This window comes from Drosophila ananassae, chromosome 3R (assembly GCF_017639315.1).
Source record: "Drosophila ananassae strain 14024-0371.13 chromosome 3R, ASM1763931v2, whole genome shotgun sequence".
Classification (NCBI taxonomy): domain Eukaryota; kingdom Metazoa; phylum Arthropoda; class Insecta; order Diptera; family Drosophilidae; genus Drosophila; species Drosophila ananassae.
In genome coordinates this window covers 12,507,715-12,524,087 of record NC_057930.1, presented here as the reverse complement: position 1 = coordinate 12,524,087, position 16,373 = coordinate 12,507,715, and the positions used below count along the sequence as shown (strand labels likewise).

At 40.9% G+C, this 16,373-nt stretch overlaps 4 protein-coding genes across 4 annotated transcripts in view; 1 reads left to right on the top strand and 3 right to left on the bottom strand.

The window, feature by feature from the left end:
• Positions 1-1,938, bottom strand: LOC123257412 (chitinase-like protein Idgf3). The gene is made up of 3 exons (XM_044716361.1): positions 1,676-1,938; positions 1,057-1,608; positions 1-830 (listed from the first exon to the last, which is right to left on the bottom strand). Exons 1-3 carry the CDS (start codon positions 1,791-1,793, stop codon positions 175-177), a joined length of 1,326 nt encoding a protein of 441 aa, XP_044572296.1. The 5' UTR covers positions 1,794-1,938; the 3' UTR covers positions 1-174.
• A 660-nt stretch (positions 1,939-2,598) lies between these two features.
• On the bottom strand, positions 2,599-5,600 carry LOC6496822 (chitinase-like protein Idgf2). Its single transcript, XM_001963293.4, has 3 exons — positions 5,352-5,600; positions 3,381-3,938; positions 2,599-3,323 (listed from the first exon to the last, which is right to left on the bottom strand). Exons 1-3 carry the CDS (start codon positions 5,458-5,460, stop codon positions 2,668-2,670), a joined length of 1,323 nt encoding a protein of 440 aa, XP_001963329.3. The 5' UTR covers positions 5,461-5,600; the 3' UTR covers positions 2,599-2,667.
• LOC6498687 overlaps positions 4,139-16,373 on the top strand; it is a 46,630-nt gene continuing 34,395 nt past the window's right edge. The window contains exon 1 of the mRNA XM_014906759.3: positions 4,139-4,603. The gene's annotated coding sequence lies outside the window, so the exon portion shown is untranslated. The remainder of the gene's footprint in view (positions 4,604-16,373) is intronic.
• LOC6496821 (chitinase-like protein Idgf1) lies at positions 5,929-7,443 on the bottom strand. The gene is made up of 2 exons (XM_001963294.4): positions 6,732-7,443; positions 5,929-6,673 (listed from the first exon to the last, which is right to left on the bottom strand). Exons 1-2 carry the CDS (start codon positions 7,390-7,392, stop codon positions 6,015-6,017), a joined length of 1,320 nt encoding a protein of 439 aa, XP_001963330.1. The 5' UTR covers positions 7,393-7,443; the 3' UTR covers positions 5,929-6,014.

Below are 16,373 nucleotides of genomic sequence, written 5' to 3'. Positions count from 1 at the left end.
TTTTAGTTTACAACTTTGTAATTAATTTGCAAAAAGGGACAGACACAGAAGGAGACCTTAGGCCGCCGATTGGGTGACATTTGTCCCCCTCCACTGATCCTTATAAATATATTTTTTTTTCAACATTTCCTTGCTTGCTTGTGACATTTAGTTGGTAATATATCTTTATAATCCTTAGAGAAGTCGGTATTTGATGGCACGGAGCATGGGGAAGCGATCGTTGGTGCACTGGCCGCGGAAATCGTCTTGGGTAATGTCGAAGAGGGCCACTCCGCCCAGATTCTTGACTCTGGCATACTGAGCCTTGCTGGAAGCCGAGTCCGGGTCATCGTAGCTAATCCACAAGCCATGGTCGCCATTGTCGTCGGCCGGGCGGAAGGCATAGCTTCCATAGCGCTTTGTGGGATCCAGAACCCTCTTGACTGGGGCGTTTGGTCCTTGGGCATTCCTGTTGCTCGGGTTCGGCATCAGTTGGCATATCTCAGCCCAGTTGAGCAGGCCAGCCTTTTTGCTCTGGGCTCCTGCAGTGGCGGGTCCTTCGGTGGAGTGGACCACCGGATCACCCGAGTCCCCGGAATCCTTGGTCATTTTCCAGGCCCTGCCATAGGTGGCAATACCAATATTCAGCTTATTGGCCGGGACGCGTTGGAGCAGCCAGTGTTCCATCTGAAAGTTGACGTTGTAGTGGCCCAATCGGTTCTGGCCAAAAGCCTCGTACAGTGGTGCGGAGAAGTCAGCTTCCTCGGGGTTTCGTTCGGGAGTCAGAAAATCGAAAGTTCCCAGGTTAATAAAGTCCAAGCTGTTAGCGATTGAAGGGGCATCGTAATACCCTGTAATGGATTAGAGGTTAATAGGTAATACTAATAGTTATCACATTATAAGTATGTAAAAGTCGAATATAGATCTAGGTACATCTGTGTATCATATAACCGATTTTACTTTGTTAAGTCAGCTGTTATAACATATTTGCAAAATCATCGCTTTTATGACTCACAAAAGCAAAAACGAATTAGTGAAAATAATTAATCTGACTTTCTAAGTGTGGAGTGTACTTACAGCTTGAGTTAACATTGGGAAGAACCGTGAGACTGACAAGCAGGTTGTTTTGCTGGAAGGCAGCACTCAAGTCCCTGATCAGGCCCGTCATTTGTGCCTTATGGGTTTCCGAATCTTGGTCCACAATAAAGTCCCCGGTGAAGAACTTCTTGAAGCTCTTCCAGGCCGATCCGACATCGCCGTGAACCTTACGCGGCTTATTCCTGGGAAGCTGGAAGGCCAAATCCAAGCCATCGAAATTAAAACGCCTCACAATGTCGCGGGCCGATTCGATGAATCGCTTGTGACCTTGTTGGCCCGATTCGAGGAGATGAATGTATTGATTTCCCTCGTTGGTGTCGGCATCGCCACCCACACTCAACAGGAACTTGATGTGTGGGTAGGACTCCTTTAATTGGGCCACTTGAGCCAGGTGACGTTGCTCGAAATCGAGACGTTTGTTGATGCTCTGCAATTCAAAGTTATCGGCATTTACTCCGGCATACCCGTAGATCAAATGGGTGCAGAACTGCAGGGCCAACTGCATGTCCGTCATGGTGAATTGGGCCAGGCCTTATCAGTTTTATTAATTAGTTCAAAAATAGATAACAAAGATAGTGATTAGGGGGTCAACACTCACCCTGACGCTCGTAGCCCCGAGAGTCATAGAAACAAACGAGATTGGGAGCCGCGTTCACTGGGAATTGATTTAAGAGCACTAAGCTCAGGCTCAAGCTGAGCCACAGAGAACTGGTCATTTTTTTGTATATATTTTTTTAGAGAGTTATATTCAGAGAGAGCTCCAGCAGATACTCTGAGAAATAAACAAAACAATAGCAACCTTCACAGGTAGTATTTACAAGTGGACCGCCGCCGGCGAGGAGCGAAACTAAACTGAAACTGAATTCGAAATGATACTGTGGGCAATGGAAATGTCGAGCTTTATTATTTGTATTGTAGAAAACGTCCCCGGCTTTGGATTCCCCGAAACGAACAATACGTGGGGCTTGGGGCTTATTATCAACAAAATTGTTTGTCTCAAGTGACAGCCGACATCCGAGTTCAATGAGATCACTCTCCCCTAGACAAGGAAACTTTCGTATGTCCACCAAAGACTCATAGTTTAAATAGACAAATCTTAAAATCTAGTGATAAGTCTGCACTTTATAAGACTCTACTCTACTCAGAGGCGTTGGGGAATTAACAACAAGGCCGCTACTGTACGAGTCATATCCAAAAATATTATGTAAATATTTTGGCAGAAAATCGTAAAGTTTTACGGGGGAGCTTGCCATATTTATGGGCAGATTATAAATAATGTCGTTTCAAGGTTTACTTAAATTACTTAGCGAATAAGTGTAAAATAAACAAACCGAGTAAATTATTAATGTTTGTTTAAAAAGCTTTTTAAGTTTTTCATCAAGTTTCTTAAATTTTAAATCCATTTTTTTAAATATTCTCCCGAAAAGAAAAGTAACCCAGACTCTGAATTCTTATCTTAATTTTTTTATTTCCACTTTTTGTACTAATTTTATAAAAAACAACGATAAGAAAACCACAATCTTTTATACTCAAAATCATTTATAATTTATTAAAATTTTTATTTTTTTTTTTATTTTATAAAACATTCATTCAGAGACGATATTTCACGGCCCGTAGAATGGGATACCTGTCGTTGGTGCATTGGCCGCGGAAATCATCGTAAGCCAGGTCGAAGAGTGCCACGCCTCCGAGGTTCTTGGCACGGGCGTAGGCCGCCTTATTGGATGCAGAGTCCGGATCTTCGTAGCTCACCCAAATACCCTCAGTGATGGCTCCATCCACTGGCCGATAGGCAATGGTTCCGAATCTCTTGGTGGGATCGGAAATCCTCCTGAGCGGAGAGTCATTTCCCTTGAGATACTGATTCTGGGGATTGCTAAGCTTGCCACAGATTTCTGCATAGCTCAAGAGTCCGGGCTTCTGGGACTGAACGCCTTCGGGGGCAGCACCCTCAGTATGTGCAATCACTGGCACACCCTCAAGTCCCGAATCCGAAGTCAGCTTCCAGGCGTTTCCATAGGTGGCGACACCAAGATTCAGTTTAGTGGATGGGAAGCCCTGTTTAAGCCAGTAATCCACTTGGAAGTCGGCATTATAGTGTGCCAGGCGATCCTTGGATCCATCTGGGTGGTAAATGGGAGCGGTGTAATCAGCCTCTTCGGGATTGCGGGCGGGAGTGACAAAGTCAAAGGCAGCCAGGTTGACAAAGTCCACCAGGCCATTCAGGGATGGGATGTCGAAGTACCCTGTAGGAAAGTGAATTTTAAAACATTAAAGTTCAAAAGTAAACCAATTTCACTTACAGGTGGAGTTCACATTGGGCAGGACAGTCAAACTGAGCAGGAATCCATCGTTTCTCAGCGAATCCTTGACGTCCCGGACGAAGGCTGTGAACTGCTCTTTGTGGAGCGCCGACTCGGGATCCACGATAAAATCTCCGGTGAACAGTTTCTTGATGCTCTTCCAGGCAGAGGCAATTTCGCCGTGCACCTTCCTGGGCTTGTTCCGGGGGAACTGATAGGCCAGATCGAGGCCATCGAAGCCGTAGTTCTTTACCAACGCATACGCCGACTGGATGAATCCAGCTTGACGCACCTTCTCGCCCTCCAGGAGCTCGATATACTTGTTCGGATGCTCCACATCGATGTCACGATCACCGCCCACACTGAGCAGGACCTTGAGGTGGGGGTACTTGCGCTTCAGGGCGGTCACCTCGGAGAACTGGTGCTTGTAGATGTCCAGGTTCTCGTTGAGACTGTGAGCCTGGTAATTATCGCCCCGGATTCCAGCATATCCATAGACCAAATGGGTGCAGAATTGCACACCAATTTCCAGATCGGGGTTTAGTAGCTTGCCCAGGCCTGGAATATTCCCCAATAAAGATATATAAGTTTTATGTACGTCGGAGCTGAGTCCCCAAAACCCGAACTGCATTCGAATGACAAATAATCGCCAAAGGGGGAGAGCAGATCGCCAGACACTATCTGAGAATTTTGATCCAAACATCATTACTCTCACTCTCAGTTAAGCCACTGAAGAGAAGATCGCGGTTGTGATCCACCCCCTCACCGCCTCCCTCAGTGAGTGATCCATTGTCTCGCCCGCTGCCGTCAGTGGCTTAATTGAACGCCAACAGTGTGAGCCCAGCGAGCGGTTTATTGTTACTCGGCCTGGGTGGGGAGCACAGTGGGTGGAGGTTGTTTGAAATGTCATAAAAATTATATTAAAATTAAAGACTTTTAAGCCATATCTTTGGGTAGGAATCATAATCAAAAGAGCCTTGCTAGTAGATTTTTTTTTTTAAAGTTATCTTGTGAAGAGGACACTGTGCTCCTCTGCTGAGTCACTTGATGGGCTCTGCTTGCCACTTGCTCCGATCGCTTTTGGTGCGGAGTCTGCTGGTGGGCAGTTGTCGCTCTGGACTCACTCTGTGTTGAACGCTCTAGTTATCGTTTTTAATGCGTGGATCAACCCGATTAAAGTCATCCCCAGCCACTTATTAAACACTAATATTACCTTAATCTTGGTAAGTTAACTCTGCTCTAATTAGCTACTTAATTCGGTCAACAAAGCCACCAGAAAAATCTCAGCTGGAGGGGTAATATCGCTCTTTGTCACAATGCCTCTGTTTGTGGAAGCTTGTCCGATAAGCCACTGACCTCCCCGCCTCGATTTCCGAGGCTTAGAACTAGCTTTAGTTCTCTCTTTATCGCACAGTCTGTTGGCCTCTCTTTCGCACTCTTTCGAAGCGATAAGTGACTTGAATTAAATCCGAGTTTTGTTTTGAATACACAAGTGATTATGTAACTCGATTAGCAGTTTTTTTTTTGTTTTTGCGTTTTGTTATTTTATTTCATTTGTTTGACTCGGTTTTGATTTGGAAATTTGGCACAAGCTAATCAAGGCCTGTGCTAGTTTTGGGGCCTTACAGATTACTAAATAAAGTCATTTTTATAAAATTTAATATTATTCTCAAGGTATTAGGGTTTAAAATGGGGTTAGTTCTAGACGATGTAGACAAGTAATTCCAGTTCTAGAGGCTCTAGAACACATCAATAATTCAGTTAAACTTTGGTTAGTAAAGCCTTTTCTATAAAAAAACTTCCCGAACCTCCTAACTTAATCGAAACTTAGACCAATTCCTTTTATTTATTTTAAGAAATACCCCTATGTTCTAATAGTTCTCCATGAAGTCTTTTAAAGCCGAAAATATCCACAATTTTCCCTTCACTTTTTCCACTTTTTTGAAGAACTTTTTCCATTTATTTACTTACCTTCTCTGGTATAACTCGAAGAATCATAGTAACACACTAAGTTCGAGGCGGCTTCTGTGCCAGCCGCGTAAAGGCACGCAACGAATCCAAGCCAAAGCCACTGGTTCATTCTCACTGATTTCCTCTGAAATAAACACAACCGCAGCTCAGATCAAATGAAATCGAACTGAAGCTGAGTCTGTATATGAAATGGAAACCGAACTCGAAACCCCCACAACAACAGAAAAAAAATAAATAGCCGACGACAAAAAGCTTGGCCAGAGCTTTGTGGGGGGAGAAGAATAATGAAACCAGACCAGAGTCGAATTGAAACCAAGTCTCGGCTTCACTTATTCCCGCAATGACTTAATTGTGTACACACATCTTAATGTTAATGACGACGGGACGACAGACACAGGGTCAAGTTTGAGAGGTCATCAAATATATAAAAAAAAGTAAAAACAATCGCATAACATTGAAACGCGCTCGCTGATTAGAATGAATAATTTTTTAGTAAGAATTAAATTTGTATTAAAATATGGAATAGTGGGGGGAAATACCCATGAGGGAGGAACTATAAAATAAAACTATATTCTGATTAGTATTCATCAAAGGAGACTATATTGTAGGACAAAAATAAATTTTATACTTCTAGAGAACACCTAAAAAAACTCTTTTATTTATTTAACCCATAAAATATTTAATAGATCGTATAGTTGGAAACTTCTGACCGGTACACAGGCCCCGGAAATCATCGTAAGTCACATCGAAAATAGCCATTCCGCCCAGGCCCTTACCCTTGGCATATGCCGCCTTGATTCCAGCAAAGTCCGGATCATCGAAGCTCAGCCACATGCCGTGCTCTCCCTCCTCGTTAGCCGGACGGAGGGCATAGTTTCCATACTTCTGGGTGAGATCTGTCACTTTCCTAAGTGGGGCATTTTCACCACGATATACAGCCGACGAGTTCTTGGCCAGTTTCGCACAAATCTCCGGCCAACTGAACAAACCCTCCACACTTGCGATCTGTAGTCCTCCGGGAGCTGGGCCATAGGTTCCAGGAACCACTGGCAGGCCACTAAGTCCCGAATCGGTGGTCAATTTCCAGCCTCGGCCATAACTGGCAATGCCCAGATTTAATTTGTTGGCAGGACAGTGGTTCTGAAGCCAGTAATTGATCTGGAATTCCACATTTAAATGGGGCAGGCGGTTTTGTTCGTCTAGGAAGAAAATCGGAGCCGTATAGTCGGCTTCCTCGGGATTTCTCAGAGGAGTGTTAAAATCAAAGGCAGCCAGGTTGATGTAGTCGACTTGGGGATGTAGTTTGTTGACATTGAAGTACCCTAAACCCGGATTGGTATTATAATTATATTATTATGTTGGTATTACAATCATACTTACATGTGGAGTTAACATTGGGCAACACAGTCAGGGTCAACATGAGATTGGCTGTCCGGAAGGCGTTCTTCAGATTTCCCACCAGATCCGTGAACTGTGTCTTGTGCTGCTCCGCTTGAGGATCCACTATATAGTCGCCCGTGAACAGCTTCTTGAACTTTTTCCAGACACTGCCAATGGAGCCATGAACTTTCCTCGGCTTGTTTTTCGGAAACTGGAAGGCCAAGTCGAGACCGTCGAAACCATTACGTTTCAGTAGAATCATACTACTGTCTATGAAGTTCTGCTGGACCGTGCGATTTGCTTCCAGAAACTCAATATACTTATTAGGATGGGCATCGTCGACATCGTGATCTCCTCCAACGCTCAGCAGGATCTTGAGATGGGGAAACTTCTGATGCAGGGATGTGATTTCCTTGTAATGGAACATATCCAAGTCCACGTTTAGACTGAACAACTCGTAGGTTCCGGCTTTCATGCCAGCGTATCCGTAGACCAAGTGAGTACAGAATTCCAGGGCCAGTTCGAGGTCACTCTTGAACATTTTGGCCAGACCTTGGCGCAAATACGAGGCCGAGTCATAGTAACAAATTAAATTTTGGGCTGCACTTGTGTAACTTAGTGCACTGAGCAGACCCAGAAAGGGCAACAGTTGGAGTTTCATCTTTTCGTCGAGAATACGTCCTGTCTTTATGGTTGATAATTAGCAACTGTTTTGTTGAAATCTCATTGGTGAGCTTTCAAGCTTCATTCTCTACGGGTCTTGCTCTTTATTTGAATGCTTATCTCACTGTTTTGACGATGATGCCATTATCAGGTTCTCAGGCATTACGTCGGAGGTTCCTGTCAATGTTTTCCTATTTTATTGCGTACTTGTCGGTTAATATTTAACACTGTAGTCACTCATGACTCAACTTTTCAGGGAATTTTTAAGAAATTGTGGCCATGATAATAGGTAGTGATTAAAATTAGTAACTTGAAAAGTCAACAGAATAAAAATAAATAATATTATGCATGATTTACGACAAAGTTTAGTGCTTATTTGACTATTATTTTTTGAAAAATTTTAATAATTAAACCATTTTTTGATGATGCTAATTTAAAAATCAATAAACTTAATTTTTATAGACTAAAAATTACGCATAAAAGGTAGCTGTTGAGGTACCTGGAGTTTTGCCTTTCTTCCCTGACATTTGTGATTTATTTGCGCAATTTCGGATCAAATGATGGATATATGTAGTTCGTAGACGAAGGTGAAAGACTTTCAATTACCTCAAAAAAAAAAAGAGTCTTGAAGGACAACCTGCTGGGCTACTGAAATCTTTGGCAGATGTAGGGGATTCTTTCTTTATTTTGTTGGGGTCCGCGGTGAGGTACTTAAATCAGAAATCAATCGAAGCATTAAATACCCCAAACAAAGCATCGCAAAGAAGTCGAAACAGCACCGCTAATGGCAACAGTCACAACAAAGGACGACGATGGCATCCTCGGCATATATGTGACACAACCAATTAGACAAAGGACATGGCGGGTCCTAGCAGATGAATGCGAAATAATCCTCACACGCTGCTTAGAGCGTTGACAATGAAAATAAAGGAAAAATCTCGAGGCAGGCGGGACAGAAAGGCGTGTTCGTGTTGAGAGGCGGTATTATCCTCGAATGTCCTCTGATATCGAGTGGATTCCCTTTATGTTTGTTGGTCTTATGTGTGAGAGTGTGTGTGTGTTTGTTATCCGTATCTGTGTCTCTCTCATTGTTGTTTGATTTATATCAGTTGCCCGGCTCATCATCATCTCATTGTTTACTCACACCCTCCCCTCGTTTAGGCTATATATGCCCCAGATAATACGACCTCAAACACTCCAAAAACCCATGCCGGTTTAGTGTCCACTAAACTACATTTCCATCTCTCCGTTTCTGTGTTTTGGGGGAAAACTATTTGCTTTGGTCATTTTGTTAGATTTTTGTGTGTTCATTTGGCCAGTATTCGATGCCATCAATCAGTCAATCATTGGCATTGGTGGTTGGCAAATAGAAATCAAAGCCAAATAGCCTAATGTGTGAATTAATGTGAGCCATTTGGGAGGATTGTATTACATTTATGAGCTTTGCTTGTTTGCCTTTCATTTAAGCTGCCAATAAAATAAACTTTTATAAACATTGTGAGATTAGGGAATTTCATAATTATTTTTTTTTGAAACCCCTTTTTGGAACATCCCCCATCCAGTTGGAAAAACTTCCAAATTGGTTACCATTATTTCGCATTCTTTGCCTCACAACTCGACTTAACTTGGCTACAATTAAGTCAAATAATAATTTAAGAAAATACCTTTTGGTTACCATTATTTCGCATTCTTTGCCTCACAACTCGACTTAACTTGGCTACAATTAAGTCAAATAATAATTTAAGAAAATACCTTTTCCAATTTGAAACAGGTTCCTTCTTTCTCGGTATCCATTCACCTTCAGCCTCATTATCTCTGGCAGCAGGTGCAGAAAACCACAAAACATTTGCCTTATTTCATATTTCTAATTAGACAGACGCCGCTACCGCTGCTCCTCCCACTGTCGTTTTTTGGCCAAAACTTTCTTGTAACCGGGCGGAAAAAGGAAAATTCAATTTTCACAAAACAATTGCCATTAGACAAAGGTTTCTCCTTACCGAATTGATGTGCCTAATCAGTTTATCTAAAGCACTTTCTGTGGCCTTCCGGGGGTGGCTTGGCCCAAAGCAAATTCATCATTGTCAAATGTGCGGCTTGACATTATTTTTTCTTTTTTTTTTGTAGGAGGGGGTGCTCTGAAAAAATGTAAACTTTTTTGAGGAAACTTTTGGCTTTTTTTTCGCTTGGGTCATTCCTTTTTTAGAGGGGTTGCCTTTGGCAAGAGCAATATAATTAGAAATTCATAATGAATTTTATTTGCTTTGGCCACAGACCAGAAAAAACGACAACGAATGACAACAAACAGAAATTACAGGGCAACGTCGCCTTGTCCAAACGCATTTTTTCGGTTATATTGACGCGCATTTTTGTGCAAATAAAATTAAAGCACCCCCATACCATCATTATCCCAATGATGATGAAGAACCCACCAAATAAACAGGCCCAAGCCATATCAAATTATCAGCCAAGGGCCGGGCAGTAGTCAGTCACTCATTCAGTCAGTCCATCAGTTAGAAACTCGGGGTCGAGTTTTGAAATTTTTTGTCCAAATTTTTGTATTTGTTTGAAGGTGTGGGGCTATGGGGGTGTTAATGCGATGTGCAGGTATCAAAGCGACGGTTGAAAAATGAAATTAAAAATTGTTGTTGATTTTAGCTCAGAAAGGAAATGGATAGAACCGAAAAAATTAAGCTACAAAGACATAGAAAAGGTCTAAAAACGAATCAAAGATACTCTACTTTATATCGAAAGGTATTAGAGGTATAGAGGTAGAGCATACAGTTCTGCATTGGTTTCTTTCTTACTTGAATGCTTCTTAAATATTTATTTACAATAAATCAAGTCAAACTTCAAAGTCAGCTTACCCCATTTCTACCTATTTTATAGAGTATCACCCCAAGAAAAATATAGCTCGTCTCAAATTCTAATTTTTTAATGAGTCAAAGAGCTTCTATCCTGTGCAAAGGACCCGAGGTGCATTCCTTAGAGCCAGTCAGTCCTGAAATTCCCCTCACTCTCCATCATTGAGAATTGTCATTCATTAAGCAAGGACACTGTGTTGCCGTCTTCATTAGACCCAGCTTCAAAGAAGATTTTTCTAGCCATCCTGTCCAGTCTAGGAATTGGCCAGGGAGCTTGTTGCCAGGTCCGGAAATTGCTTTGGTTTTTGCGGATGACAACGTGGCGCCACATGTCACCAAAACCAGAACCAGAACCAAAACCAAATCCAACATGAAAAAACAATGGGAACCTTGAAGGACTTCACTTTGGTCAAAAGGATGACCTTCGGCGTGTTGCTCATATTCATTATAAGCCCAAATAACTGTTGTTCGAGTGGCAAGTGTCAAAATACCATGGCCCAAAAGGATTGCTTCCCTGAATGTCACTCCTTTGCTCTTCGCTGGCGCCTTCTGGTTTTCTGCTCAATTTGTTCTGGCGTCGATTTTGCCAAGATATTCGCCCCCCTTCTGGTTCCTGGTATTTTTCCCATTTCAGGGTTCAAGTTACCAGTTGCAGCTAACTGAGTGCTTATTGGCCCGGTCTCGGTCCGTGCTGGCTTTTGGCTCATGTGATTTAGCGAGGTTCTTCTTCTGCTCAAGTGTCAGCCAAAAGGGAAACCTTAGTGGCGACTGGTGACTGGCGACAGTTGGCCCTGGCTTATTATTAGTGCCACATTTCCACTAACTGTTCTTGTAAATCAATACCATCGCTTTGTGGTCAATCAAAAAATGATTTTGAGTGATGTTTTTAAACAACAAAGAAGTAAAGAATTAAGTTTAAAAACTAAAAAAGTGGAATAAGAAATTTTAATCATTCTCTACACTCATTAATTAATTTTTATAATATATGAAATGGTGTTTAAAACAAAGAAAAGTCGTTACGGCATTAATTCATTGAAAAATATCATAAAAATTGAATGACAATAACAATGTCATAAATAATAATTAATGCCACTTAATATAGACTATTTAAAAAAAAGAGAAGCGGAAAACCCAACACTGAGATGCAAAAAAATGATATTATAAATAAAAATAAAAAAAACCAGAACATAAATCTGTGGAAAGAGTGAAAGCAGAGACAGACAGTTGTCCATAAAAATGGTTTATAAGTCTATAAAAACCAATTGTTTGCATTGTTCGTAATTGCATTAAAAACGCAGTTCCCGGCGAAAACTCCAATAAATATTGATGGGGCTATATGGCCACAAAAAAAAAGAGTCTCTGAAATCGAAGCACATACATTTTTAATTTCAGACTTAATGCAGCATATAGAATGTAATTAAAACAGAATCTGATTAAATAAAAACAAATTAAGTGGTTTGTAAATAAATTGAAAACCTAGTCGGTAAACAACAAAAAAATCGGATAAATAAATTTTGTGGCTTTTGTTATTGTTACATATAATGCGTAGAGGTATCCCCCATTTTTTTTTAATGAATTTTCATCAAACAATACATTAATAACATAAACCCGATGGCTAATATGATGAAGCAATGAACTTTTTGCGGAAACTGAAACACGACAGATAAAATTTTAAAACTTCCAGGGCACTTTTACTTAGGGCCAAAGTTAAAATAATATTATGAGAGGAATACCCAGTCTCAGTCTCAGGCTTTTTCCCGCTGCAGGCAAAATTCACAGACTATTTTCCTATGCAAATCGAACTGGAAAAGTGGAAACGGAAGACCCAAGGGTGTAAACCTGAAGAAGAACTCTCCTCCGAACAGTCCGGAAATCGTACAACCCTTAGAGCATTATAGCGTAAATCCAAAAATGTTTTCTTAAGCTTTGCTCATTTTTTAATTGTTAAGTTTTTATTTGGATCTCAACCCTTTTTTGTATTTTGGCCCACAAGTCCAAATCTCTTTTCAGTCTTCTCGGTACGACTGCCAAAAAGTTCAACGAAGTGTGTAAAGTTTTTCTTACAGCCTCTTACCAAAGAGGGTGGAGGGAGATGAGTGCCAGAGAGCTGCTTTTGCATTAAATTTGTGTAAATGGATTTTGCTAATGGATCCAATAATTCATTTACAGTTTTACTTTTTAGCCTGGCAAATGTTATTTGCGCCAAGGTAAATAGCAGCCAAGACAACTTCGCCGCACTTTTCTGCGGTCTTTGAAAGTGGTTAAGGGTGGTGTGCTCTAGATGGTGGTGGTAGAAGTGGTTCTCTAAGCTTAAATATACTTTCATGATTTAAGAAATAAATCTTTTCATCTGAAAAACCGTATCATCCTTGATTATTATTTATAATTACCATAGATTATGCATTTCCTCTATAATAAGTATAATCTTTCAATAAATTATTCAATAATTTTCCCACCTGGATCTGATGAAAGCTTTATCTGGACTCTACGCCCTTTAATCCTATACCCCTGCTAAGTATATAGCTTCGGGTCTTTGGTAACCTTTAGCCCGGAAAACAATTCCAAACACACAATTAAATATAATTTTTTACGCCCAATAAATTTGTTAAAAAATGTATGGGTCTACGTGAGGTCCTTTTTGTAAGCCAGTGTGTGTGAGAGTGTGGCTGCTGTCTGCTTAACAATATGAAAAATAAAGCTGACCATTTTTTCACACGCCAGACACGCAAAAGAGGGGTTTCGGGCGGATAAAGGAACCCAAAGAGTTGTGGACAGCGCGTGCTGAGGACCAAAAAATATATATATATAAAAATATATATGAAAGCCAGGACCCACAACAATGAACCTGAACGTCACTTTGTCTTTTTGTTGACACACACACACACACACATATTCACACCCAGCTGGACACTCCATGGAGTGTGACCCTAAGTGTGTGTGTGTGTGTGAAAAATCACTGCCGCATAACGAAGGTCCTTTATTATTGTTGTTGGTGTTGTTGCACCATTATTTTGCTTAATTATTTACATGAGTAAACAGTTGAGAGTTCAGTTCAGTTGAGTTGCGGCCAGGATGAGCTGCGGAAGTAATTTTTTTCGCCAACATGTCCACAGAAATGCACTAAACAGAAATACAATAAAGAGCCTGCAATAACTTATTTTTTTATGAAATAACAAACTATTTTTAAACCCTATTTTGAACCTCATTTGAGCTTAGATTTAGTAACTTTTTAATATAAATTAATGGCTTATTTTTCCTCAGTGCAGGCATGTGTAAATAACCGCAAGCAAGGCGTTTAAAAATTGGTCAAAAGCCCGCTTAATGGATAGCTCATTGTGTTTTTCTTCGGAGAATGAGTTTTCCCCGGGAAAATGCAGTGAAAGGGCTCTGATAAAAATTAAAAAAAATTAAACCTTTCATATGTGTGGGTTGCAACTCTCACCTCTCAAATGGGGGAAAAAAAAATTTTGTAAATCGGGCTACGCCTTCGACATTCTTGATTTCCCTCCTTTTCTGCTAATGTCTTTTTCTGCAGCGAATCAAATCGAAAAGAGCTGAAAGCCAAGCCATGCCACAAACTTTGAAGAAACTTCCAATCAGACTCAATTTGTTCCAACAACAACAAGAACAAGAGAAGAAGTAGAAGATTGTGTTTGGGGCAAGAACATGGCTCACATGAAGCTCCTTGTCTCACCTCATCCTTTCAACCTACCTACTTTTTCGCCGCCTTGGCAATAATAATTTCAAAATTACAAATTCACAAAACGTACGCGAAATTATGCGCAATGTCTGCACTTCGTTTCATGCCCCGCATGGCCTCAAAAAAAAAAATATAATCCCCCCTCTTTTCAGTGTATACTTCAGCCGCCTCCTTTGGTGCCTGCCCTCGTGTATCTTTGTATCTTAGTATCTTTGCATCTTTCAGCTGCCATCTGCCGCTGCTTCTGCTGCTGGAAAAAGCTGTGCCGCGCCTAAAGCACTTTTTATATTATATATATTCGCGTATATATTTGTGGCCATCTATATATATTTATGTATCTGTGGATGTGGTGTATATGTATCTTTTAGTATATGTGCCGACATGCCGCATCAAGGATTACATGTTGCGCAAGCATGGCCACATCCTCACCTCAGTATGAGGAACAGTGGATGAGTTATATATCTTTATAAAATAGAAAATGTTAAAATAAATAGTTGAAAATATTTTAAAAAAATATTTCAAGCAATATTTGAGCTTCTATTTACTCTAAAAACAAATAACTTCAAAGTCTTACCTATAAAATCTCATCTTAAACTTCTCTCTATAGTTAGTAAGCCCTATAAACTTTCTAACCACTGTGCCAAGTCTCCATTTTCATCTTGTATAAAATGCATAAAATTCACATTTAGATGTTGCTCTGCAGCCTGAAACTTGCGACTGCCGGCTTTCTTGGGGTTCAACTCCCCGCCGCCTTTTTCCGATCGAAAAATAAAGAAGGTTGAGGAACTGACTGACTATAACCTGGCATTCATCATTCATTCATTGCCTCGACTTGAACTGAACCCAAGCTCCAGCTCTGTTCCTCAGACTGCGATTTTTCATAGCAAATATGGCGAAGTTGCAGAACGCGAATCGCGAATGGCGAATCGAGAGTTGCCTGTGCGGCTTTTTCGCGTCTGCCAGTCTTCGAGTCAATCAAATGCCTCAAGTTCATTACGAACTGCCGGAGTGGTTGGGTGAGTAATAAGTGTCGGCTCTAGTCTTCATAATAGTTCAGGCTGTCTATCTGAAGAGTGCACTGAAAGAAAATGCAAGACAATAGGGAGATGTCTTCTAAGGAAGTCTATAAATGGCATTGGATAGGAGAAACAGGTCCTGCCATCATGGTTCTTTACAAATATTATTAAATTATAAGATCCTTATTTTATAAATATTTCCTCCAGTGTTATAGACTTGGCCAACTCATGGGCATAGATCAGGTTCGTCCATTTTCGGCTGCTACTTTGTTGGATGTTGGCTATTGGCCGGGTCTTGAGTTGTGGCTGCTGCTGCTTCTGCTGTTTGGTAGTGATGGGGATGTTGATGGGCTTGATGCATGTTGTGTTAGCTTCTGTTGTTGATTCGGAATGCAGTTTGGCGGTATAGCCGGGGGCCATATTTCCTGCTCCTGCTCCTGCCGCATCCGCCACTCCGCATTTTGATTACTTTTTTCTCGGCCGACAGTTGGAAGTTTCGATTTAGTTTTTGTGGTTATATCAAAATAGAAGGAGAGTATGAGGGATTCAGATGTTGATGTGGTAGATATGTTTTCTATAGTTCAAAATTTTCCCTGGGCCATCAAAAGGAACCGAAAATTCAGCACTTTGCCAACAATTGGCCAAAAAGGGAAACTTTTCGACTAACTTTTTAATGGCCACGAAGAGGGAGAGCTTTTAACTGTAATTAGGAAACGGGTGATGCAAAAAAAACACTTTAAAAAATTACCATTAAAAAGGATAAAATTTACCATCATATGACAAACAATTCTATTAATTTTTTTGCTCTGTGTAGTAGGTACGTATCTTTTATGAATAACCAAAAATAATAAGGAAAAATGTATCTCAATTTTCGTGAGTTCCGCTTGGCATGCAATTTGAAAATTTTCGCAATTTGGCTTCTGGTTGCTGTTGCTGTTTTTATCCATTTTTTTTTTTCGTAGTTGGTAGTTGGTGTTTCGAGCAATGACATAAATTTTTTTGGGTTTCTCGTGTTCGTTCGGTAGTTGAGAGTGCAGAGAAGTTGATGCCACAAAATGGCGTCTGGTCGGTGGAAATTGTTGCATGCATTTGCATATTTTCTGCATCGGCTTGGCCCGCAAAAGAGCGAGTGCGCGACATTTTATTCGGAAAAGTGCAGGCCCTTCCTTCTCTTCACCCCCAAAAAACCCCACCAGCACCACATAAAACATCGAAAGCCCTGTGTGCCAACATGGCCAAAATGGCGTTGGGGAAAATGTCAACCATGTGCAAAAAGGCAAACATCACTGGAAGAGGGTCGCCACCAGTAGCCAAGTACCAACCGGTTGAACTACGACTAGTGCTCCAAGGAACATTGGAACAGGGAATTTTTTTCAAGGAATTTTTAGGATATATATTAGGG

What these genes read in the sequence shown, in the direction of transcription:
- LOC6496822 (XM_001963293.4), bottom strand. Translation starts at nt 5,460, where the DNA reads ATGAACCAGTGGCTTTGGCTTGGATTCGTTGCGTGCCTTTACGCGGCT. An exon ending in TTCGAGTTATACCAGAGAAG is followed by an intron (nt 3,939 to 5,351) that starts GTAAGTAAATAA and finishes GGAATATTCCAG; the next exon opens with GCCTGGGCAAGCTACTAAAC. An exon ending in GCCCAATGTGAACTCCACCT is followed by an intron (nt 3,324 to 3,380) that starts GTAAGTGAAATT and finishes ACTTTCCTACAG; the next exon opens with GGTACTTCGACATCCCATCC.
- LOC6496821 (XM_001963294.4), bottom strand. Translation starts at nt 7,392, where the DNA reads ATGAAACTCCAACTGTTGCCCTTTCTGGGTCTGCTCAGTGCACTAAGT. An exon ending in GCCCAATGTTAACTCCACAT is followed by an intron (nt 6,674 to 6,731) that starts GTAAGTATGATT and finishes ATCCGGGTTTAG; the next exon opens with GGTACTTCAATGTCAACAAA.
- LOC123257412 (XM_044716361.1), bottom strand. Translation starts at nt 1,793, where the DNA reads ATGACCAGTTCTCTGTGGCTCAGCTTGAGCCTGAGCTTAGTGCTCTTA. An exon ending in TCGGGGCTACGAGCGTCAGG is followed by an intron (nt 1,609 to 1,675) that starts GTGAGTGTTGAC and finishes AAAACTGATAAG; the next exon opens with GCCTGGCCCAATTCACCATG. An exon ending in TCCCAATGTTAACTCAAGCT is followed by an intron (nt 831 to 1,056) that starts GTAAGTACACTC and finishes AATCCATTACAG; the next exon opens with GGTATTACGATGCCCCTTCA.